Consider the following 26,960-nt stretch of genomic DNA (forward strand, 5'->3'; position numbering starts at 1 on the left):
GGTTCCATTTATGTTCACTTATAAAAATACAAATTAGCACCCAGCTAATGATACCCAGCATTTTACAAAATTATGCTTTCCGCAATTACCTGTAATGATTAAAAAACGCTCTATAGATCCCCTTTTACTACGTCAGAAATATACAAAAGGAAAACATAGGTGTATATATATATATATATTATCTATATATATTATATATATTAATTATATTTATATTATATATATATATAATATATACTATATAATATATATTAGCATTTGTCCAGCTCGGTTAAAATGGAAACTTACCACTGAAAAACAAAATGTGCAATCCTGGTTCAGATCTTGATAAACCCAACTCTGCACCTGCAGAGCTCAGCTTCTGTGGGATCTCCAGACCTCTTCGAAGTTTGTTAGCGAACGATGACTGGCCCCGTCGTGCCTTTTCGAAGAGGGGCTCTTTCTCGGGTGGTTCCGCTTCCTTGACGAGACCTGCTTCCACCAGGTTCTGTGAAGGTTTTCGTCGCTCTGCAGGTACCGTCTTGCCGCGTCGGACGACGTGTCTCTCCTGTGGATTTTGTGCAGTCGTTGGAATTCTGTCTCGCTCTGCGACAGAGCCCCATTAAGACTTTGGTGGCGGGTTAGGCTGGCCCTCGCAATGAGGTAGGGTTTAGCACCGGTATTGTAGAAACTCTGATATTTATCAGCTCCCTGGTTCCTGTCTCGCCTCCGTCTCGAAGGGTTTCTTTCAAACTGTTGCTTTCCGCTGGGTACGCTCTGTGTCTCTGTGTTCTCGGATGTATCTTCGTCTTCATCATCACTCGGGTCTCGTGGGTCCAGCATCACATTTCTTATCAGTTCGGCTAAATCGATAGGTCTACTGTCGGAATTTATCTGTATTCTTGTCATTTGTTTCGCATTGCTTTCCTCGGCTTCATCATCGCAAGCCGTCCCCGTGTCCTCGTCATCTCGGCTCCCTTCTAAGGACACTGGGCTTTCCACCGGGGTTGTAAAGTAATCGGGCTCGGGTATGTAGACACCTTCGGCAGGTCCCGTTCCTCTAGAAGGACCTGGAGCCTCAGTTTCGGGTTGGGCGTTTTCAGGGTCAGGAGGGAGGCTGATGTAAGTCTCTGCGAAAAAATTTTGATTGTGTGCCGTTCCTTGGTCGACGATGCCCAAGGAAGCGCGTCTCTGCAAACTCTCGCGCCATCCATAACTCCTCGGGGGTGGTTGAGCACTGGGGGTATTAGTGTCGTTGGGTTGCGTCTCTGTCTCTACCTGTGGTATTAGATAAAGTAAACAATCACTTGTTTGTTATTCACTAATATAGATGTTTCAGTAAGCGTGAATACGTTCACATAATATTGAATAAAAAAATGGAATGTTGCGCATACGTTACATATCTGTTTTATTGTAGGTATATATATATATATATATATATATATATATATATATATATATACACACATATATATAGAGATATATATATGTATATATATAATATATATATATATATATATATATGTGTGTGTGTGTGTGTGTGTGTGTGTGTGTGTGTGTGTGTGTGTGTGCGCGTGTGTGTGTATATATATATAGATTAGAAAGAGAGAGAGAGAGAGAGAGAGAGAGAGAGAGAGAGAGAGAGAGAGAGAGAGAGAGAGAGACTTGAATTGAATGACCAAACATTACCTCGACGAACATAGCCTAAACTTACTGATCTTTTATTCTTTAGTTTATCGACGAACAAACAGTTTACGTCACTTCACAATATTCAATAGAACTGCATCTGTTATGAACCTATGAACAATAAACACATCGGACTCCATTACTTCTCTAGTTAGGAATCACACAGCCAGACAGTGTATTATACCTCGGACGGCATAGTTGCTGTTTGCCGTGAAAGGTATGTAAATAGGTGAAGCACTTTATGATTTTCATTGCTGGTAGAATTCAGGATTACGTAAGCTGTTTACCAAGAGTAACACATTACTGAAGATCAGTGTATTACAAAATTACGTTTTTTTTTTTTTTTTTTTTTTTTTTTTTTTTTTTTACTCTGTCAAGTGCATAACTGTCTCTCCCAGCTGGGGACGGTTGCAATATTGTTAGGCGCATTGGCTCAAAACAGACATTTAGTGATTGGATGTATCAGTGCGAAAATACAGATAAGTAATTTCGAGAATCTTCGTGAATATCAGCAGAAGCCTAGTTCTGCAGCCTTTACACTTAATCGGATCACGTTAACATCCCTTCTATCAGGGATACTTAACCTTTTGATGACTCCAGACAACCGCCCCCTCCCCGCCCCCCAGCAATGAATTGGCCAGTATGGTCCCATACGCCGTCTGCTCAAGTCCACAAAGGTCCTATTTGTTGACAATATAACTTAATATACTAAGCTTAATACATGCTTTAGGTATGAATAGCTAGGAATAGAACATACAAGAAAATCAAGAGCATTTACAGTTTTATATAGTTATTTACAAAATGTACCCATGTATACACTGACACATTGAAATAAAAATTCAGAGATCAAGTACCATACCCACAGCATGTGGTTCTCATACTCCCAAGGGATATGGATACCCCTGCCTTAGATGTTACATGCCTCTCGTGGTTCCAATTATTACCTTGCGCTTTTACTTTTAGCTAAATTTGTTATTACTTAAAAGAGGAATGCTTACACTGGCAGATGGAAGATGTGCAGGTTCTGTTTCTTCTAGCGAAGTCAGACTAGGGGCCGATGGTGTCGCTTCCTTTTTACCTGTGACGAGAAAGTAAGTATATCTTAGTTTTACCAGACCACTGAGCTGATTAACGGCTCTCCTAGGGCTGGCCCGAAGGATTAGATATTTTTACGTGGCTAGGAACCAATTGGTCATCTAGCAACGGGACCTACAGCTAATTGTAGGATCCTAATCACATTATATCGAGAAATTAATTTCTATCACCGGAAATAAATTCCCCTGTTTCCGCGTTGTTGGAGCCGAGAATCGAACTTCAGACCACCGGATTGGTAGCCAAGTCCGAAAACCACTCGTCCAACGCGGAACTGTCTGTGACAAAAAAGGAGACCAAAGGTCAGTAAGGTCAGTTATCACCTTTTGAAAGAACATGGGAAAATATGGTTGGAGCTAGATAACGCTATAGGACTTGACTTGACTGGCTGGTAGACTAAAATAAACAGGTATTACATTTACCAATGCTAATAGATGACTGTAAAAGAATGTTGAGATCATTCATTTTTGAAGAGTTTACGTCTGCTGAATAGTTTACCACAAAAATTAAAAGAGAACCTGTGCGCAAATTTTTACTACGTATGAGAAACATTTTCTGGGTAGCATTCTATACAACGTTTGAGTAAAAATACAAATCCACAGAGCACAAAATCTTTCAAGGAAGCTTAAATTCGTGGTCAGATCAATATAAAAATATATCCTTTTAAAGCCGAATCTGGTCTGAAAAAATGACAGGCCAAATCAAGCAAAGAGAAGCGGATCGTGGAAAGACATTTAATAAACTACTGGATAAATGAATGACTCCATCGACCATCACTGTCACCTCAAGAGGCTCGAATGGCGGATGGCTATTGCCCCTCTTCGAAATTAATTGCCATCACCACCATATGGATAGAATTGAGTTGAAACGCATAAAACTGACGAAACAAAAAGCTTTGGAGACAAACTCACTCGACAAAGAGCAGCAGTCGATGACGCACAAGTAGCAAGGAGGCTTGTGGACACCGCGGGTAGGGACGTGGCACCAACATTCGAGGTTGCAGAAGCCAGGAACGGCGCCAGGCATCTTCACTTGGACTCTTCGGCGTCTGCAGTTGGCGTTGAAAGCTCCTCGATCAAACAGTAATGCTTGCTTAAGGAAGCACACCTGAAAAGATAAAGGTAAACGTATGAAACTTATTATTTTTTTTTTCGAAAAGAAGTGTAACATTTGGAGGTGGTACTCTTTCGGCTCTTATAGCCAGTGCTGTATTTTAGGCTGAGACTGCTACAGTGCTACTCCCTTGCCAGTTTCCGTGACATTTCGTCCCCACTCGGGTGGACTACTGCGTAACAGGTCAAAGAGAGAACCAACAGATTTTACTCTTTCCCTCCCAGGAATCGAATCCTGGCCCTATCTCAAGTTCATACCGACAGGGATAACAAGGACGAAGCTAATATAACATGACGTAGGCCTATCATGGTTGCGACGCGACGTAACGGAAAGACTCGTGATTATGAAAGAGCGTGAAACCGAACATACAATTTTTTTTTTAAACAAACTAAATTTTATGCACCAGTCGGTTTTTTTTTTTTGTTTTTTTTTCTAAATTATTGTTATACATAATTCAGTGGCAGCTGGTTTACCGCGAACAGGAATAAACCCACGAAAATATTGTTGGCCAAACTGTTATGTCCTCGGAAATTTATCGACGCTGTCCACAAAGATGCACATTGGATTAATAAACTAGCGTTGCAGTGATACATATTTGTTTGTTTACGATATCTCTTCATAACTCGCGTGCCATTTTTTCCTCTTTGGAAAATAATTCATGACTTACGTTACTTCAGAAAGAGATAGGGTACTACCTCATAATTGTACCCTGTAGGATGATAATGCTATCAGTGCACCTCACAAGGTGTACTGTAGGCATTACTGAAGGCTCGTTGCAGCGTCCCTTCGGCCCCTAGCTAAAACCCATTTTATTCCTCTTACTGTACCTCCGTTCATATTCTCTCTCATCCATCTTCTTATCCACCCTCTCCCAACTGTGAGGGTTTGTAGGGTTGTTCCATATGAATAGGGTTGATCTGAATAATAACAATAATATCTGATTACTTGGAAGGCCAAAGTCAAGGAAACGCTCGCCAATCAAACATGCAAGCGCTATCGTAGCGCGATTTATATTCTGAAGTGAATATGATTCGGAATAAGGGTTACTCTCCATTTTCATTGGACGGATGAGGTCCATGTGCCTCTTCTTCTTAAGGACAGACGAATATATAACCGAATACCTGCACTAATCCCGACTCTTTTTAGTTTACTGTAAAAGAGAATTTTTAAGATGCTTTGTCTGTCCGTCTGCCCTCAGATCTTAAAAAACCACTGTGGCTAGATGGCTGCAAATTGGTATGTTGATCATCCACCCTCCAATCATCAAACATAAAACATTGCAGTCCTCTAACCTCGGTAGTTTTTATTTTGTTTAAGATTAAATTAAGCCATAATCGTGCATCTGGCAACATGTGAGCCATGCCACCACAGGGAGTGGTTAAAGTTTCATGGGCCACGGGTCCTACAATATTATACCTATACCACCGGAAGATAGATCTATATTTCCGGTGGCCTTGCTTATACGCTGTACAGAAAACTCGATTGCGCCTGAGAAACTTCGGCGCATTTTTTACTTGTTTTTATTAACGATGAAGCAGAAAACTTCCATGACCATTGAAATAAATTAACCAGTTTTTTCTAACCGGCTATACAAGAGAGCAACTCCACGAAGTAAAGGCCAGCTAAGAGAATAATTGGGGACATTCAGTATAGCGATATGCAACAAGGTACATTCATTAGCAATGTATGACAATGGTTTCGTATCACAAAGGGTGCATCTGCATAGCGATAACAATCTATCACACACAGGGCCTTTTAGACGAAAACATCTATCAATAAGGCAAACGATCTTCTCAATTAACTTTGGTTTCCTTATGTCAACGGTTATGGAATCAACAGCTGATATTCTTGTGGTCAGTCACGTGTGAGAGTCATGGTTTTAGATATTTAGATATACTTAAAGATAATACTGGATCATTTACTATCTTTATTTTTCTAAACCTTTCTATCGGCCCCTCATTCGGTGTATCAGGCTGACCACATTTAGTTATCAGTTAGTGTTTGTGTGTTTCTTCGATAACAAACAAAACACAAAAGTGTTTTAGTGAATATATTTTTAATGGAGTTACTCCTTAAATATCACACTTTTTAAATTCTTGAGGCACTTTATTGAGTAATTTTGTATAAAACCACATACGCATCGCCGAAATACTATTTGTTTAGCGCTTGTAAGTGATCTGAAAGGGACTAACGGAGCATTAATTAGTCCCATGGCAAACACGTTGTCAATGAGGCCAAGGAAGACGCAAATCTGTAATTATTTCGGTCAAAGAATAGATAGATATAGCTCATAAAACACCGCCAGCTCTCTCCATGGTGACTAGACTCATGTCAAAGAAATATCTTTTGGTCTAGTCTTGTAGGCGGGTACTTGTCGTAATGATGAAAATTATAACACGTGATGTGTTCACATAGCGTTAATATCAATAATATTTTTACTAAAAAAAGGGAGGGGCTGGATTCATTCAATTCAGCATACATCCTTGATGCTTCTAATTCCGTACAGAAAGAAAAAAAATATTCATAACGCTAAAAAGTATCAATGAGCACTTGACGTGAACTCGGATATCTGTGCATTTCATTCACCTTGAAATAAGGAATTTTTATGTCTCCCACATTTACATAATTTTCTAATTTGCCCAAATTTAGTAGAGAACCCTTTATTACGCAGAAGGGTCTGATTTGACCTAAGGGGAAACTGAAAATGCAGTTGAATTTTTTGTTTTGTGAAACAACTTAAGAAACGAATTATTTCCAAAGAGAAAAAATTTTGGCCCGCTATTTATGAAGAGATATCGTAAACACAGATATTCATTCCTGTGGCCTAGTTTATTAATGCAATCTGCATCGTCGAAGGCATCGGCGATAAATTTCGGAGACGATAAAGAGTTTTTCTAACAATATTTTTCCTGAGTTTAGTCCTATTTGCCATTGAATACCATATAACACAATAATTCTGCAAAAAAACTGACCAGAGTATAAAATAATTGGTTTCAGCCTGCAACAAAAGTCGGTTGTTCTTCGTTCTAATAATATATACAATTTAGTTTTGATGCTGACAGAATGCCTCTCCATTGAGTCTTGATCGTGCAAACATATTAAAATTGAATAAATCGACTGAGTTAATGGTAACAGGTAATAATAATAATAATAATAAATGCACACTTCTCATTTCTCTTACAACGCAGTCAGGAACTGTTTTACATCAATTTGATAGCAAATACTGATTTTCGCTTCCTCGGGGAGTAAGACTACAAACTAATTTGTTGTTGTTGTTGTTCTTGTTAGGGGGGAGGAAAGCCTAAAAAGGTCTGAAAAAGAGCTATTTCGCGTAGAGTTAGATATTTTAGGATAGGATATGTTTGATCTATTAAGAATGAAAATGTTAATAACAAATAATGTGCATGTTAAAAAGTACAGGAAAATTATTTCCAATAAAATATAGCGTATTATTTAAATTTTCGTTGGTGAAACAACGCTCTATTTTACCGTAGATTTTAGCACGCGGCCCCGAGTAAGTTGGAGGTCGGATCACGCCTTGTTCATTATGCTAAAATAAGCGTCAGCATGATAAAAAAAAAACAAACTAACATCGTCATGACAAACGATAGTTTATCTAAGAAATAAGTATCAGACTTTATGTAGATTACGTGATGACTACTTGTGTCTTGACACAGCAATACAAAAACAAGCATTCCAATAACATACGGCATCTTGCCTGACAACGACCAGATGTATACAAAAATACTGCAAAAATATATTCATCATGAACAGCTGATTTATTGTAGCTTCGTTTTGAGAATAATCCATACCTACCGCAGAGAGTCCATTGGTAGCGGATACCTTCATGGCAAGTCACATTGCCATGACGAAGTAAAAGGAAAAAAAATGTTAAGTATGACAGAAATATAAAACGGAGCGACTAGTCAGCAGTCATTAACCAGAAATGGAAATGAATATAGCAGCCGATGCGTCTGTCTGCGGAACATCGCAATAATGGCTTTAAAGCATGTTGCATTTCCATAGCAAGCAATGCTTTTGCAATTTCTCTCGTAACTGTGTCAGTCCGTAAGTAAAATATTACACCTCGAAAATGTAATTTTATAAAGGTCACCAGGTCATAAGTCTCGCAGTAACTATAGCACAGGAAGGCCAGAGAGAGAGAGAGAGAGAGAGAGAGAGAGAGAGAGAGAGAGAGAGAGAGGAAGTAACATTTTTCTTAAAGTGGTCATCACACATTACATTTTCTTAAAACAGAGAGAGAGAGAGAGAGAGAGAGAGAGAGAGAGAGAGAAAAAAAGATACATTTTACGATTCTGGTATCACCTTACATTTTCTTAAAACAGAGAGAGAGAGAGATTGAGTTTGTGTGTGTATTTCTCCACCATCCAGGTACCTCCTTCTTTCCACCATCCTCTGTCAATTGTTTCGTAGTGCAACTGCGAGGGTTTTCTCCTTATTACACATTTCACACCTCTACTACGTTTAATTCCGCTTTCAGTAATTTATATTAGGATAGGATATCGAGATAGATTCTTAGGCCAAAGGCCAAGCGCTGGGACCCTTGAGGTCATTTGGCGCTTTCAGCGCCAAATGACCTCAAGGGTCCCAGCGCTTGGCCTTTGGCCTAAGAATCTATCTCGATATCCTATCCTAATATAAATTACTTGTTTATAGACGAAATGAAACTCCTCAATATAAAATCTACATCTACTACTTTATCTTCATCTAGAGCACATCTACATATACCCAGAAGGTGGTCGACCTTATTCCACGTGTGCTGGGTACAGGAGGAGGATGTGATTAACGCAGGCTGGAGAGCGTATATATATATATATGTCTGTCTGGTCCTGAACTTTGACCTATGTCAGTTTTATTCAGTTTTAGATGTTCGCATTAAAGATCGTCGCGTTGGACCAAAGTTACGCCGAGTCTTTTCGTTTGGTTTACTTTTTCTTTCCAGAAACGAGAAAATATGAACAGGGCACCCTTATGCGTGTTAATGTGAATATGAATTTGCTGTCACGGTTGTACGTACAAATGAGTACAAGCCCAAGCCCACATACAATGTATATGTACACACAAACACACACACATATATATATATATATATATATATATATATATATATATATATATGTGTGTGTGTGTGTGTGTGTGTGTGTGTGTGTGTGTGTGTGTATTATAAAGGAGCCCATAAAAAAACGCCAAAATGTAGAAAGTAGCTACTATATTTTCAGCGACTACTGTCTCTCTCTTCAGGTAAGTAATGAGTGAGAAAATTTACAGAAAAGGCGGTATTTATACCAAGTGATCCATCCACAGGTAGCCGTTTGACTAGGTCACCCTCATTGATAATTTCTCTTTAATATTCTTAAGCGTTGGTTGAAGGAAGATTTTATCTATGATATCTGAATCCAAGGCACCCTTTGAAATGTTCATTACCTGACTTTGTTTGAACAAGGTTGACTCTATCATCTGGCTTCTGTGCCGACATTTGCTTCTATAAATTATACGTGACAAATTAAAGTTTATTCTGTGGTTATGGTCATCGTTATTTATATGGTAACACTGGCTTTAACGACTTTTAGTATATTAAAGCGCTTTGTGTTACATTGCGTTGCACGTTTTCTTTTTTTGGCAGCGTTTTGATTTGTTTGTTTGTATGGTGTTTTTACGTAGCATGGAACCAGTGGTTATTCAGCGACGGGACCAACGGCTTTACGTGACTTCCGAACCACGTCGAGAGTGAACTTCTATCACCAGAAATGGCAGCGTTTTGGAAACCTTGAGATTGTTAATAGGTTTATTTTCATTTATATATTATCCTCGGACAAAGACACTGATGTTTTAACGCTGTTGAATGTTTCCTTTCTGAATAGCAGCAACATCCGTGGCCATTGACCTTCCAGCGAAAATTTATGGAAGTGATGGCTTACCCATTTTACCTAACAATCGCCATAACGATTTCAACCTCATCTTTAACGCTTTCTCCCGTTCCATCTTCCATAAGTAATCCCAGCTATCTCCCTCCCTTGTTAGTGGGTGCTACTCGTTTTGAAGTGTTAGCATCCACATTCTGCTGAGTCACCTCCGTGTCAAACGCCTCTCGGGCACAGTTATGTCGTTGATTCTCTTCATGCAACACTGTCACACGGACAGTCTTCCTGACGGAATTGTGTAAGCTGGTGCTCGTAAAGAGGGAATATATGTTATTTGAAGGCGACACGCTCATTCGTAATTGTCTAACAAATCTCTCCGTTGATGTTATTGAATATATAGGCCAAATTCATGTAGTTACGGGTTTATTTGTTCACATCTATCGGTATTACATAACACCTCTCATTTGTTTGTTTACAACCAGGTATGTCTTTATGCATGAGCTTGCTTTGTGAGTTAATGGCCTCTCCCACACAAAGGCATTAGCAGTAATAATAAGCTACCGAAATGTTTGACCAATTTTGTTCAACCTGCGAATAGCAACTCTGTTTCGACACATACTAGACGCTAACCATCAAGCTCTCGTCTTCTGGTGTCAATATCAATATAAATGCAGCTAATTACCAGCTGAGCGAGATGTGTGAGGCAAGAAAAAGACTCCAAGACTATAATATATATATATATATATATATATATATATGTATATGATATATATATATATATATATATATATATATATATATACTATATACATAAATGTGTGATTGCGTATGTGCGTGTATAGATACATATATACAGTAATATATTTATGCAAAGGTGTAGCCTTTTCCCATAGGATGGCAGCTCCAGGTGTATATATATATATATATATATATATATATATATATATATATATATATATGTAATAACCATAGCCTTTTTCCCTTAAAGGGCCCATATATATATATATATATATATATATATATATATATATATATATATAAGTATATATATGTATACATATATATCATGTGTATGTACAGTATGTTTATACACATGATAGCGAAATAAGGAACACTGTACAGCACATACGTCACTGGACGTTACTCCTATGGATTACGTTGCAAGGCAACATAGCATTTACTCGCACAGAGCACAAAAGCATAAAGGGATTATTGCTGTGTAGTCTGGGAGAATAGTGAAGATATTGATATCGTTGAAGACCTTTAATAATGACCATTCGAACCTAACATACCTTGAAAGAAACGGCCAAGCAGATTAAGAAAAAAAAAGGACGGGGGAATATTCCACTATATCGATCCCAGCACGCGAACTCCACGTATCCACGGTCACTCTCAACGTGTTACTGGCTACATGTGTCTGTACCCAGCATTTATGAACAAACCTTGAAGAGTTGCCAGTTTCATGTTATCCATAGGATGCTTCCTCACAAGATACGTCGTGAGATGGTGCAACAGCATTCGCTGGAAGCATCATGAACCTCTGTCTGTGATTTGCATTGATGGTGCATTTCTTAAGTGAGATTGCTTTGGCTATTGATTTAGCTATACCAATTGTAGTTCTGCTTTAAGAGTGCTTTTGAGCCAGCCCCTTTCCCCGAATGGTATCCTATGTCGTACAGATTCAAAGTCGTTCGAATTTTATTAATTTATACCGTTTTCAGTTCGCTCAGTCTTCAATGAAAAAATATGATCAAGTTCGCCACCTTTGGACACTCGACCTATTCGCTAATAAATGTCAAGTTTAGGCTGATGGAATTTAATCGATAAATATCTTTAAAGATTAAATATTCTAGAGCTGCCTGAAGTAGAACAGTTAAAGGCAATCTTTCAAAGCAGCATTTCCTTTATGCTCGTGTGGAGCATTTTAAAATGGTCTTTCTTCCATACGATTCAATTATATATTTCGAAGTAGACTGACTGTGCTAAGATAAAAGTTGCAGGATAATCGTTGTCACAGGATACACCTGTCACAGAAAGGACCCTACGCTCTAGACTCAAAATAGGAAAATATGAAAAGGATAATTCCGGGGAATACAACGGTATCCTATGGTTTTATTCTAGTGTAGCGTTGTAAGATGCAAACTGTATAATGCAAAGAGGGGTTATGGGTCGTGCTCGACATTTTTTGTTCTAGTGAAAAATAAAACAATCCATACGTGGTTTGCTATCGTACGTCTGGCGAATACTTACGTCACACGAGTGAAGGGAATCTATTTTTTTTTTCTTATTTACCGAGATTTTGAAAGACGATCAATTATAACAAGCCAAGATTTCCGAAATGGAATTCAGAAGTTGCAATAAGTAAAAATATAATCATAATTCTTCGGTTCTATTAGATTTTGCACTTTTATCGAAGGCGACCGTTTGGGGTATTGAAGTTTCTCCATACATCTTTTGCTATATTATATTATAATAATAATTATATATAAGTATATTATATATATATTTATATAATATTGTATTGTATGGTATACATTATGATATACATACATACATTACAGACATATATATACTATATATAAATATATATATATATATGTATACATTTAATATATACATACATACATACACAATAAATATATATATATATATATATATATATATATATATATATATGGATATATATAGATATATATATAAAAATATATATACATATATATAATTGATTGGATTTCACGTAGTGTATTTTTTACTTGCCCTGAGCAGGGTGGTGACCATATCGACAATGTTCTCAACTCATGGGCTCTGCCTTAGCTTGGTATCAAAACCTTTCTGAGGCTTGGTTTGATATATATATATATATATATATATATATATATATATATATATTATGATCAGTTTTATTTATTACAAACAATTATTCACTGCATACGAAATTCTCTTTACCTAAATCCACTATTCAACTTTTTATTACCTAAGGAAAATGTGACGATATTCGCTGGCCGTATAGGAAGGATCTTTAAAAATCATTCATTTCATTACCGCCATTTTAACACATTCCATAGATATAGATATAGATAAAAAAAATTAAAAACGGGGATGTCAATCTCCTTTAATATTTACAAGCAACTTCCGTGTTTTTAAACATCATTTCATAATCTAAAAGAGAACGAAAGCAAGAAGAAATAAAAATTCTCTGAGAATTATTTTCTTCGGATTTCTCATCTCGGAGAACTGAGTGGTTAACGCATACTCAGCGGTTATCGAGGTGTCACAGGAACTGGTCCTTTTCCTAGTGTGGTTCTTTTCTTTTCTTCTCTGTTTTTTCTTTTTCCTAGATAGCGGGAATCTCCCCCTAACTGTGTATTCCTTTTAACTAGACAAGTGAGTGAAGATGCGTAATGCGCCGTAAATGGCTAAAGGCGAATATGCACGCTATTGCTAGTAACTAGACTGTTTTATTCTCCTGGTATGTTTACACACACGTATATATATATATATATATATATATATATATATATATATATATATATAATGTATAAATATATATGTATATTCATGTGTGTACACATATATGTATATATATTATATATGTAATGTGTGTAAGAGTGTGTGGCTGGCAACTTCATCCCTACATTCTTGGAGACTTGCAGAAAAACCGGAACGTATGCATCTTCGCATTAATTATCCTGTGTCGGTTTTCTGGAAAGATTTACCTCGGCTCACGTTTACTAGGTCCACTGACCAACCCTTCTGGGGTCAAGGAAATAGGGGGGGCGGGGGGAGGTGTTGGGGCTAGTAACCTCGCCCCTAAAGACTCCCTGAGAAACCAGAAGTCTGTGCAGGCGTCAACTTCTGCATGGAGGAAAATGTCCGATAGTGAACTAACAATACGCAACACGAAATCGACGGACAAAGCATGGGCAGTAATTTCAGCTACAACAATACTTGCAGTAACAATAAAAATGCATCAACAACAATACCCACAGTGACAATGAAGTTGACAACAATACCATTCAAAGGGCGAGTCACTGGCCCTATGGGAGGCATAAGAAAAAATCCAGGGGGTCAACACGTCAGCGATGAAGTCGGAAGATACTTGTTATATGTGCTGACAAATATAGCAGAGCCGTTTCAGAGAAATATCCCGCCTATTACTACTACTACTATTAGCTTACGTCGTTAATTTGTGTTGCGCACACTATGGTTATAGCATAATAGCCATTTACTTTACTTTTAAAACGGTATATTTTTTTTAAAGACTTCCGTGTGGTGTCTAGGCTCTTTTAATTACCTCTCTTCTTTTAACTGCGTAGGTTTTAAATATAAAAAAAGTTTATGAAAAAAGGATCGTATCCAGAGTGAGTGTCAGGTTATGATGGCAAATGGAAACCGCGAGAATGAAATCTTTACATGAGTAGCAGAGGGGTGGAAGGTGTTGATTTGAATGTGCATTTGAGGAGTAAACTTCATGAATGAAAGTAGGATGAGAGGACGTGAATCACACTATCGGCGAGGGTAGAGTTGTCCTTGCAAAACTCTCGGAAGAGAAAAAGGGTCCCTTGGAAAGTTAGAGAAGGAATGTGTGAAAGGGCTGTTGAACCAACTATCCTATTCGGAAGTGAAGTGTGTTGAATGCAAAGGAAAAATCAAGTATAGAAGTTGTTGAAATAACTTTTATGTGACGTATATGTAGAAAGAAGTGTTAAATGGTGATTTAACGAGCACACACAGATGATAAAAAAAAAAAAACCTTAGAGTAGGTGAAAAAGCTCAAGAGAGTTTATTGTGTTTGGGTCATATTGAAAGAAAAGGACAGCAAATAATGGAAAGGGGTACATAATTCAGAAGCTCTCAGACCAAGGAGATGAGGGTACCAAAGAAGAGCTGGCTGGATGATGTAGAAGTGACACTGTAACGGAAGGGCCTTACTATCCTGGATGTTCGAGAGTATACGAGTATGAAAGTTAAAGGGGGGAGGGGAGGGAGTTAGAAGTAGGGGTAGGGCAGCAACTGACCTCCTGTTGATGATTCATCTGCATATAAATAAAAAGTGGCTTGTTGAAGGTATATACGATGTAAGAAGAAGCGGGAATCAACTGGATGAAACTGGAAAACTTGTCATCACGCAGTACCCCGCAGCCAATCAGTCGCATCTTGACATGTTTTTGTTTCGAATTTGTTTTTGTGGATGCCCGCTTACTCATGAGTATCTTGCAGCCATATTACGGCATGTAATGTGACGGGAAATTTTGCTAGTGAAGACGCACAAGGGGAAAGTCCCTCTCTCCCTGGTAATTTACCGTATTCTCGACAAGGAAAGGACTCGCAACAATTGGTGGGTGATTCACATATTCACATTCCCTTAGCCTTTCTCACCCTCGTTGTACTCCGTGACTCCACTGATTGTCTTCAGTAACAAATTCCAGTTCTTTTAGCGACTAGCGATGACACCAAAGAAAACAATAAAAAAACATAAAAAATATTATCAAATAATATTCAGGGCGGACGACCATTGTGGAGGTGAACTACATATTTCTGATGAAGCTTCTGTGTATACATCAGGAGGTCCTGGTATATGTATAAAGCTAAAAGTTAAAATCATCGTTTCTATCCGAATATAATCTTCTCTGGGTTCGAATAACTATTTATGTTTTTGTCTGCTTTAAATTCAGCGCTTGAAAGTTTGGCAGTGACTTGTCCGGTTTTTTATAGAATAGTTCATTGAGGAAAGAGTTTACTTTCTAATGTCAACTGTTATTATCATTACAGAACGGTAAGCAAAATTAAAAGCATGTTACATTGCAAAACTAATTGCATTATGAAATTAATCTGTGAGACGTTCACGTTATGGGAGTATTTTCTTTCTTTCAAATCAATCTAAGAATATGAGTCACACATTTCCATTTTCCTTTAGTATTTTGGGTATTTCCCCGTGGTAACCGCCACGCCCCCCCCCCCCCCCCCAACTCTCTCTCTCGTCCCTTCTCTCCTGTCTCCAAATCCCTCTCTCCCGTCTCCTCTCATTCTCTCTCTCTCTCTCCTGTGTGTGTGAAGTATTATGAATACTATTCGGCTATCAATTTATTCCTAACGTCTTTTAATTGGCTTTCCAATATATATATATATATATATATATATATATATATATATATATATATAAAGATATATGCCACGAAGGAAAAATAAACGAAGGAGGTCTGCAAGATCTTTCGACTTTAAAAGTCCTTTACTGAGCAGATACTGACATAAATACGAGAAAAGACAATACAAGAAGGTTCGTATAACTGACAGATAGGGATTATAAAAGGATTAGTACCTAGAATCCGACACACCTGGAAGATAAGAAAAACCTTCCCCAAACAAGCATAAACAATGGGTGCAATTAAAGGTTTAAGACAATTATCTCAGATACAATTTCCAGACAATTAAAGGATTATAGGTGACAGCTATTCGGAACTTGGTAAACAAAACCATATTCACAAAACATGACAGACATACATTACAACAAAATTTAATAACTCTAAGGCAACTGATTTTTATTTAAGTCAGTAATTACATCTTTGAGGTCATTCTTAAACATGTTACAGATACAAGGGTCTAAATGAAAAAGGCCATGACTAACATTGAAATTACAATGAAAAGTAAGTTGTATTAAAGCAGATTCTAAAAGATTTCGTGATAAGACATCTCTTGACCATGCAATTACTGAACTATCAATCCAATTAATTCGGTGGTTGTTTTCACTTAAATGAATGAATAATGCATTAGATTTTTGCCCAGTATTTATGCTGGCTTAGCCATACTTCTAAGCCTTTGCTGGACTGTCCGCGATAGAATGAGGGACAATCCATACATGGAATTTTATATATTATGTTGTTGCTTTCTCTGGGGCCATTTTTTATTAACATTCTTTTTAGTGTGTTATTATAGGAAAAAACAAGGTTGACATTAAGAGCTTTTAACAATGGTTTAATGGTTTCAAATCCGTTAAAATAAGGCAAACTGAGAATGTTCTTAGGATTTTCTTTCTGTGTGTTATTTACAGTATAAAACTTTTTTTGGGCTTTATTATAACAAATGTCTAATATATGTGAAGGATAGCATAAATCTTTCCCTATTTTTCTTATATATTCAATTTCTTGATCCAAATATTGTGGACTGACAATTCGCAATGCTTGTAAAAACATAGAGGAAAAAATTGATATTTTTATATTAAGATGGTGGCCTGAGAAGAAATGAAAACATAAAGGTTAAGTTGTTAGTTTTCGGTTTCCTATAAAATCCTGAATTTTACATTGAAATGGTTCTCTATGTATCAAAACGTCTAACAAAGGGAGGCAATTGTCTTTTTCTAATTCTAGAGTAAACTTAATCGATGGTACCTGGTTATTTAATTTAGAGAGTAAATCATTTACATCAATACCGACAGGAAGAACAGCTAAACAATCATCAACGTAACGATACCACTTTACAGGAATATGAATGATATTAGGTAAGTAGCGTTTTTCAAAAAATTCCATATACAGGTTTGAGAGTAATGGTGATAAAGGATTTCCCATTGCCATGCCAAAAATTTTTTGATAAAATTCACCATTGAATATGAACTTACAATCACAAATGCACAAACTCGTGAGTGAAATAATGTGACTTATAGGTAGAGGTAATTCATACTGAGTTAGTTCATTGCTAAGATATTCTAAAATAGAGTCTATAGGGACTTTAGTAAAAAGAGAACATGCGTCAAAACTAACGAATCTATCAGTAGGGCAAAGAGCAATTTTGTTTAATTTATCAACTAAATCTAGAGAATTATATATATGAGAATCTGAGATGGTTCCAAGTAACGGGGACAAGATCTTAGTGATATATTTCGAGAGTTTATATGAAATTGAACCAACAGTACTGATAATAGGCCGCATAGGGTTATTTTCTTTGTGCGTTTTGACTAATTCGTATAAGGTAGCGAAGGAGATTTGACTGACAATTTGCTTAGTAGTTCTGTTTTATCTTTAAGGATACTTTTCACTATGCTATTGAAGTTTTTTATGACTTGATCAAGAGGATTTTTTGTTAGTTTTTTATAAGTCACATCATCATCCAGTAGGGCTTGCATACGTGATATGTAGTCAGCTTTATCTAAAATTACTATACTATTTGACTTATCAGCTTTTGTAATGTGGATAGTATTGTCCTTTTTAAGATTGGTCAAACTTTTCTTATAGCGAGCAGGGAAGTTACTTTCATGCTTAACATTGGCAGCTCCGTAAACAATACCTTTAATCATGTCAACATGATTTTGAGGAAGATCACAATATTTTTCAAATTTACTTAGGGATGACCCAATCATTAAAGCCGAAGGTCTACTTGTTACAAAGAAAGATAAACCATATCCAAGCGCACTCACAACATTTTCACTTATTTGTTTACTAGATAAGTTAACAACACAATCTTGATTGGACTAATTGTGCACGTCAAGATTGTGTTGTTAACTTATCTAGTAAACAAATAAGTGAAAATGTTGTGAGTGCGCTTGGATATGGTTTATCTTTCTTTGTAACAAGTAGACCTTCGGCTTTAATGATTGGGTCATCCCTAAGTAAATTTGAAAAATATTGTGATCTTCCTCAAAATCATGTTGACATGATTAAAGGTATTGTTTACGGAGCTGCCAATGTTAAGCATGAAAGTAACTTCCCTGCTCGCTATAAGAAAAGTTTGACCAATCTTAAAAAGGACAATACTATCCACATTACAAAAGCTGATAAGTCAAATAGTATAGTAATTTTAGATAAAGCTGACTACATATCACGTATGCAAGCCCTACTGGATGATGATGTGACTTATAAAAAACTAACAAAAAATCCTCTTGATCAAGTCATAAAAAACTTCAATAGCATAGTGAAAAGTATCCTTAAAGATAAAACAGAACTACTAAGCAAATTGTCAGTCAAATCTCCTTCGCTACCTTATACGAATTAGTCAAAACGCACAAAGAAAATAACCCTATGCGGCCTATTATCAGTACTGTTGGTTCAATTTCATATAAACTCTCGAAATATATCACTAAGATCTTGTCCCCGTTACTTGGAACCATCTCAGATTCTCATATATATAATTCTCTAGATTTAGTTGATAAATTAAACAAAATTGCTCTTTGCCCTACTGATAGATTCGTTAGTTTTGACGCATGTTCTCTTTTTACTAAAGTCCCTATAGACTCTATTTTAGAATATCTTAGCAATGAACTAACTCAGTATGAATTACCTCTACCTATAAGTCACATTATTTCACTCACGAGTTTGTGCATTTGTGATTGTAAGTTTATATTCAATGGTGAATTTTATCAAAAAATTTTTGACATGGCAATGGGAAATCCTTTATCACCATTACTCTCAAACCTGTTTATGGAATTCTTTGTAAAACGCTACTTACCTAATATCATTCATATTCCTGTAAAGTGGTATCGTTACGTTGATGATTGTTTAGCTGTTCTTCCTGTCGGTATTGATGTAAATGATTTACTCTCTAAATTAAATAACCAGGTACCATCGATTAAGTTTACTCTAGAATTAGAAAAAGACAATTGCCTCCCTTTGTTAGACGTTTTGATACATAGAGAACCATTTCAATGTAAATTCAGGATTTATAGGAAACCGACTAACAACTTAACTTATGTTCATTTCTTCTCAGGCCACCATCTTAATATAAAAATATCAATTTTTTCCTCTATGTTTTTACGAGCATTGCGAATTGTCAGTCCACAATATTTGGATCAAGAAATTGAATATATAACGAAAAATAGGAAGATTTATGCTATCCTTCACATATATTAGACATTTGTTATAATAAAGCCCACAAAAAGTTTTATACTGTAAATAACACACAGAAAGAAAATCCTAAGAACATTCTCAGCTTGTCTTATTTTAACGGATTTGAAACCATTAAACCATTGTTAAAAGCTTTTAATGTCAACCTTGTTTTTTCCTATAACAACACACTAAAAAGAATGTTAATAAAAAATGGCCCCAGAGAAAGCAACAACATAATATATAAAATTCCATGTAGGATTGTCCCTCATCTATCTCGGCAGGTCCAGCAAAGGCTTAGAAGTAAGGCTAAGCCAGCATAAATAACTCTGTAAAAACTGGGCAAAAATCTAATGCATTATTCATTCATTTAAGTGAAAACAACCACCGAATTAATTGGATTGATAGTTCAGTAATTGCATGGTCAAGAGATGTCTTATCACGAAATCTTTTAGAATCTGCTTTAATACAACTTACTTTTCATTGTAATTTCAATGTTAGTCGTGGCCTTTTTCATTTAGACCCTTGTATCTGTAACATGTTTAAGAATGACCTCAAAGATATAATTATTGACTTAAATAAAAATCAGTTGCCTTAGAGTTATTAAATTTTGTTGTAATGTATGTCTGTCATGTTTTGTGAATATGGTTTTGTTTACCAAGTTCCGAATAGCTGTCACCTATAATCCTTTAATTGTCTGGAAATTGTATCTGAGATAATTGTCTTAAACCTTTAATTGCACCCATTGTTTATGCTTGTTTGGGAAGGTTTCTTATCTTCCAGGTGTGTCGGATTCTAGGTACTAATCCTTTTATAATCCCTATCTGTCAGTTATACGAACCTTCTTGTATTGTCTTTTCTCGTATTTATGTCAGTATCTGCTCAGTAAAGGACTTTTAAAGTCGAAAGATCTTGCAGACTCCTTCGTTTATTTTTCCTTCGTGGCATTTATCTTTATATATATATATATATATATATATATATATATATATATATATATACTACCTAGGCTAGGTAGTATTCTGGGCTTAGAGCTACCAAGATACTATTTCATATCTAACAAGATTACAGAGTGCAAACAGTGTCCTGTAGCGTCAATGATTTTGTAAAATAACAACTGGTTAAGGTTTCGACTTTCGAAGTTTCGATCCAGGTAAAGGGGGGTTGTTGACTTGTTGTCGCTGAAAAATTGGGATACGCCGTTTTACGACTAATTGTAGTAGTAATTAGAAACTGTTCTTTGAAATGGCTCTCTCGCTGATGATAGTTTGCTTTTTATTATACAATTTCAAATTTGTCTACGTCCACTCTGTATAAACTTACCTTTTTATACCATTGGTACAAAAAAAATGGTACAATCCACATCTTGGTCTAATTTTGGAATTCACTTTCTCTTTGGTTTTCCATGCTTCCTATAATATTCCTCCTTTCTTAAAAATTGTTTGACTTCGTCCAGTCTGCAAAGCAATACGTATAGTTCCATACTTTAAAGATAACCAAAACCATCTATATATATATATAATATACTATATATATATATATATATATATATATATATATATATATATATATATATAGATGGTTTTATCTTTAAAGTATGAACTATACGTATTGCTTTGCAGACTGGACGAAGTCAAACAATTTTTAAGAAAGGAGGAATATTATAGGAAGCATGGAAAACCAAAGAGAAAGTGAATTCCAAAATTAGACCAAGATGTGGATTGTACCATTTTTTGTACAATGGTATAAAAAGGTAAGTTTATACAGAGTGGACGTAGACAAATTTGAAATTGTATAATAAAAAGCAAACTATCATCAGCGAGAGAGCCATTTCAAAGAACAATTTCTAATTACTACTACAATTAGTCGTTAAAACGGCGTATCCCAATTTTTCAGCGACAACAAGTCAACAACCCCCCTTTACCTGGATCGAAACTTCGAAAGTCGAAACCTTAACCAGTTGTTATTTTACAAAATCATTGACGCTACAGGACACTGTTTGCACTCTGTAATCTTGTTAGATATGAAATAGTATCTTGGTAGATCTAAGCCCAGAATACTACCTAGCCTAGGTAGTATACCTACTAGCTACTATTCATTGCAATCTTGGCTAGATTACTAGCCGATTTCTAGCCAGGCTACCTAGCCTATTTCAGACAGTGTACGGGCTCAATGGTTACGAAATATATCGTCATGGGTAAAGTAATCCCAACCCAATTGAACAACTTTATCCGATCAGGGTTATCGTTTTTTTCAAGGACTAGGTTTTCAACGGGATGCAACAACGAACCATCGAAGTCTGTGGGAAAGGTAACTTTAGAAAAAGGATTGTTGATGGTTCTGGCCAGTCTCCTACCAAGATATTTACCGCCTTTTATTTATAATTTTATTTCTGATTTTGTCTCATGTTTATATTTATGATATTTACTGTCTTTTATATTTAGTATGTTTTTACATTCATTCTTTGGTTGTTGGTAGGTATAAGGCTACTAGCCCAAACTTGGTGCCCATTTTGCACATTAGGTAGTAGCCTAGTACGTATGTCGAACTGGTAATTACTAAAGTAAAGGGCCGCTGTAGTAGTATTCAGTTTTACCAAAAGAAAGTTGCTACCTATACTAGGTAGGTAGCTTAAACATGGTTTCCATTTTGTACATAGGCTTAATGAGTAATTACTGAAGTAAAGGGACAAGAAGTTATTAGCCTACTTAGATTTACCCAAAATTCCCCAAAGATGAATATTTAACATTGAAAAGAAAGGATAAGTCTCATGGTAACTAAGTGTGATATAAATTTTCAGACATACAGAGACCACATCCTAGCTGAAACAGATTTAAGCCGAGATCATTTGACTCCAGAAATACAACTTTACCTCATTACTCAGAACTGCCGGTTGTGGAGGGCACGTCCTGAAGACTCGCCATTTTGTGAACCCTTCTGGGCATTTTACTGGCCTGGTGGACAAGCTCTCTCTAGGTTAGTGGACTGTTGCATTGGTATTGCATCAGAAAAATTTTTACTTTGTCTATTCATCAATCTATGTAATCTTGAAGGATGCTCAGGACAAAGAATAATCACAAAGGACACGCAAGCTCATAGCATTTATTAGACCTTATCTCCCATACTTTTAATTCTTATGAAAGTAACATGAACTCGCAGCGTGCCTCACTTGTACATTGAAAAATATTATTCATGGCCATTTCAGCCATCCTGTTTAAGGATCATATATTGTTGCTAGATCAAAGAAACTGAAAATTATCTAGTAAATTTAGCTATCACAGTGTTGTACTGAATATGTATTAAAGAGTAACATTTATAGAGCATCCAATCTCATTTGTGTAGAAGTTTTGCAAGTGAATAAAATTTAGTGTTTGTAATCTTCACCAAAAAATTTAGTGCAGTACATTAGTTATTCTACCACAGTTTTGGTTTATTCAATTCCAGAAGGCTGTATAGGCTATTATAGGGGATAGGTCAAATTGGTAATCATCTTGGGTATTTTGAGTTTCTCAGCAGTGTATGTACTCCCAAACTTGTGCTTTACAGTTGATGATAATTACCATCACAGTAGTATTCATGTTCTTTTATATCCATGTCACATTATGGATATAACTATTACACCAAACTTACAGTATTCAGTTTTTTTTTTTTTATAAAGTAACTAAGGGCATTCCATTTCATGCTTTTCAGGTACCTACTTGATAATAAAGCTGTTGTAAAAGGGAAAAGGGTACTTGATTTTGGCACTGGCTGTGGAGCAAGTGGATTGGCAGCAAAGTTATCTGGAGCAGGGCATGTTACTTTCAATGACATTGATCCAAGTAAGGCAAAATATATAAAGGTTTTATCTTTAACTTACTATTAAATCTTTAGTCAGTGCTTACAGTATACATATTATCCTAATTGTACAGAAAATACCTACATGGTATTCATAACTTATAACTCGCTTAGGTCCCTGATCATTTGGCATAAAAAGAAATGGATGTACAAAGGAAAACTGCACAATATATTTGTTCTTTTTGTTAAGAATTCAGTTTTATTTATTAGTGGCATAATTGAATATTGACAGGCATATTTTTCTCTCAAGTACATATTAAGTAGCTTGTGCTTACCCTTTCATGTTTCATTTCAGAGTTAGTATTTAATATTTTGCACTACGTACACGTATTTCTCAAAAGTATTAGAAATAGTGGTCTAATGTCTTTTTTGCAATGTTATTGTGAATTTTTTCAGTTGCTGCTGAAGTTGTTTTGTTGAATGGCACAGAAAACAAGATAGATATTGACAATTTCTCAACGGTGAATCTAATTGGATCATGCTGCCAAAATTTTGAAGTCCTACTGGTAGGAGATATGCTATATGATACAGAATTTGCTGATGAAGTTTTAAAGTGGTTGAGAAGTGAGCATGAAAAGTAAGTTGAGAACTGATAAGACGACTTGAGTAAATTTAAAATATGTGCGTTGTTTATAGTTATCAAATCATGTTCAGCTCTACTTCTGTCAGTCAGTTCATGCTTTTTCTTTCAAAGTTTTATCATACCTACTTACAAGTAATAAAATTTTGTGATAGACTTGAAACTTATCTCATGAAATGCATTTAGAAACAGTTTAAAAAAACCAGTACAGTGGCACCTCAACTTAGTGGATTTAGTTACTCAACACACTCGCCGAAGTCTGATAAAAATGATAAAAATGATAAAAATATTTTGTACTTACTGGAGAAATCCATTAACTATGATTCTTATTTGACAGCAGACCAAAGCTTAGTTTTGTTTGTGCCTGTGAGGTTGGAGGATGAATGAATGAAGAAACACATTTGTGTTGACTGATGCTCTCCTGGCTGTATCTGTTAGGGTGGATAGTAAACAAATACATGCAGATACATGACCAATGCTCTCCCCTGTGAGGAGCATGTTAGGAAACTATATGCTCTTACTATGGGCCCAACTCTCTCTCTCTCTCTCTCTCTCTCTCTCTCTCTCTCTCTCTCTCTCTCTCTCTCTCTCTCTCTCTTCTCTCTCTCTCTCTCTCTATCTCTCTGCTCTTCTCTCTCTGTCCTCTCTCTCTCTCTCTACTCTCTTAAAAACTCCTCTCATCTATCATATTGTTTGCAAAAAAATTTGGGGTACAGGTGATTGTATTGTATTAAAAAAGAAACAGAGTTTATATTTTATTGATATTGTGTGAGTTTTATATACAGATCTTTACATATCTTGTAAGCGTAAGTAGGTACAGGTACATTCAGATTAGGATATGTAATTCAATATTTTAAATTGAGTGTCAATTTCAAAATACAATTTAGAAAGGGTATTGGAGCTTTATGTGGAATTGCTCTCAACTGTAAGCTATGAGAGTCAGCCCAAAGGTTACACTATCGTATAGGTCTTTGTTGCTTAACAGATTTGGTTGCATAGCAGAAGGGGCAGACCCCTGACCTGTCTGTTAAGTTGAGGTGACGCTGTAAGTGCAGCCTGGTATATTTTAGTGATTGCAACCTGTAGTATCAACCTTTCATTGGTGCTCTGTCTCCTTTTCAATAGATGTTTGAATGTACATTTCATTAAATATGGTCGTGCTTTCTGTTGTCTTGTTAATTCATAATTGATTATTATAGGGAATACTTGAAAATTAAAAGAAAGAAAAACCAGTAAGTGATACTGCATACTGTGTCCTGCAAGGCTCACTGTAGGATGTATCCTCTATAAGGACTAGGTGTGTTTAGCATTAACATACACACTTTCCTTGGAACTCTGGTGTATAAATTTAAAGATTCTTTAGTTTTCCATTGTTACATATATCCAGTATTTATTAGTGTTTTTCTGAGTAAGTTGACAGCCTCTCTGACTGGGGAGGTATATTGAAAAGGATCTCTCCATTTGTAAAATTTGGGAAATCTTTGCTTTTGTGACATTTATTGCTTTTAAATCTCCCCATTACTTAGCTGTGTATCATGCTGAGAGAGTTCTTACAGTTGTGAAATTACTCACTTTTAATTCCTTCTGGCAACAGGTTATAATACAGTATATAGTTAACTATACAAGTTTTTGCTAAGTTTCTGAGAGAACGGGCAATTTTAGCCAAATGTCTACTTCTACCCACTGCTACTTTTTTATCTAAGGTATGGTTGCTGACTCAACAGGACGTTCTCAGGTTATTTTGGCCTGTAGTCAGTGAGTCTTCATAAAGTACTTTTTATATATTAAAATTTCTTTCCCGTTTCTTCCATGATCAAACAACATATCAATCAAAGTTGGTTTTTTAGTAGTTTCAATGGGGGTGGCTTCACCAACTAAGTCATAACTCTTTTGAGCTTTCAGCAAATAAAGTATATTGTGTTTTAATGACACATGTTATAGGTAGTTAGGCAAATGTTAGGTAGTTAAATTTTTGGATGTGGTACTTTTTTGTTACTGTAATTTAGTTCTCAAAAAGTTTGTCTGGGTTCTTGTGTCAAGAATTTTATATTTCAGTTTAATATTGGTATTTTTGCTATACGTAGTTTTAACTTGTGACTTATGCTCAAAGATCTAGTGTATAATATTTTAATTCTTTTAGCAGGTCATTTATTTTCTTGCAGGGGATCTGTTGTCTTTATTGGCGATCCAGGGAGATTTGCACTGGAATCCCATCCATTGAAGTCAAGTTTGAAGTGTTTAGCAAAATACGAATTGAAACCATCGACTGTATTAGAAAACAATGGGCATGTCCAGGCTTTTGTGTGGACATTTAAATAACATACTTTTCTACTTAATTTATGTGATTTATTCTCTGTGATACATGAAGTTTATGAATGCTGTGATAACTGTCTATTTATATATTTTGTATGTTAAGTACTTTTTGGCCACCATAAACATGAAAATGTAGTGCTCTATAGTTAATGCTCGTCAATACTCGTGAAATTGTTGACATCATTGCTGAAGCGCAGTGTGTCTTTGTTTGTGTGATGGATTTTAGTATTGTATAATAAAATTTTTCATTTGTGAATTCAGATGCCACTTGTGCAAGTCTTTTGATAGGAAACACTATGTATATTTTTAGATTATTTTGTTCTAAACTTCTGATTAATTTTTTCCTCATTCTACATATTTTTATAATCATAGAGGACTTTGTTATTAGAAGGAAGATATGTTAAGTTAAAAATAAATTAGTAATATTGTAATGAGCTATATTAGGTGCCCCTCTAATACTGATTAGTGGAAACTCTGCACCTTTATGATCACCTTTCTCTCATTTATTTTGTTGTGCTTAAAATAGGTAAAACATTTCTAAAACCCTGAGAGAGTATATACAAGAAAGCTTTAATGCACCATGAGATTTTTTATGAAAGCATAAATGATGCCAGTGAAGAAAGTTACAAGATTTTGCATTTATGACCTAGAAGAGTTGTACAAATAACA

General features: G+C 35.8%; 2 protein-coding genes across 4 annotated transcripts; one reads left to right on the forward strand and one right to left on the reverse strand.

The window, feature by feature from the left end:
- Positions 1-250: 250 nt before the first annotated feature.
- On the reverse strand, positions 251-11,142 carry LOC135206143 (uncharacterized). Its single transcript, XM_064237400.1, has 4 exons — positions 11,045-11,142; positions 3,669-3,864; positions 2,664-2,743; positions 251-1,257 (listed from the first exon to the last, which is right to left on the reverse strand). Exons 2-4 carry the CDS (start codon positions 3,781-3,783, stop codon positions 355-357), a joined length of 1,098 nt encoding a protein of 365 aa, XP_064093470.1. The 5' UTR covers positions 3,784-3,864; positions 11,045-11,142; the 3' UTR covers positions 251-354.
- A 10,050-nt stretch (positions 11,143-21,192) lies between these two features.
- On the forward strand, positions 21,193-26,722 carry LOC135206144 (electron transfer flavoprotein beta subunit lysine methyltransferase-like). 3 transcript variants are annotated; one of them, XM_064237403.1, is made up of 5 exons: positions 21,193-21,314; positions 22,362-22,537; positions 23,252-23,382; positions 23,795-23,975; positions 26,122-26,722. In XM_064237403.1, exons 1-5 carry the CDS (start codon positions 21,276-21,278, stop codon positions 26,291-26,293), a joined length of 699 nt encoding a protein of 232 aa, XP_064093473.1. In that variant the 5' UTR covers positions 21,193-21,275; the 3' UTR covers positions 26,294-26,722. The 3 variants fall into 3 exon arrangements, with proteins under 3 accessions (XP_064093473.1, XP_064093471.1, XP_064093472.1); XM_064237401.1 differs by lacking the exon at positions 21,193-21,314 and adding an exon at positions 21,418-21,871; XM_064237402.1 differs by lacking the exon at positions 21,193-21,314 and adding an exon at positions 21,419-21,871 and having other exon boundaries at positions 26,141-26,722.
- The last annotated feature ends 238 nt before the right edge of the window (positions 26,723-26,960 follow it).

The sequence above is a fragment of the Macrobrachium nipponense genome, chromosome 29, assembly GCF_015104395.2.
Source record: "Macrobrachium nipponense isolate FS-2020 chromosome 29, ASM1510439v2, whole genome shotgun sequence".
Lineage (NCBI taxonomy): Eukaryota > Metazoa > Arthropoda > Malacostraca > Decapoda > Palaemonidae > Macrobrachium > Macrobrachium nipponense.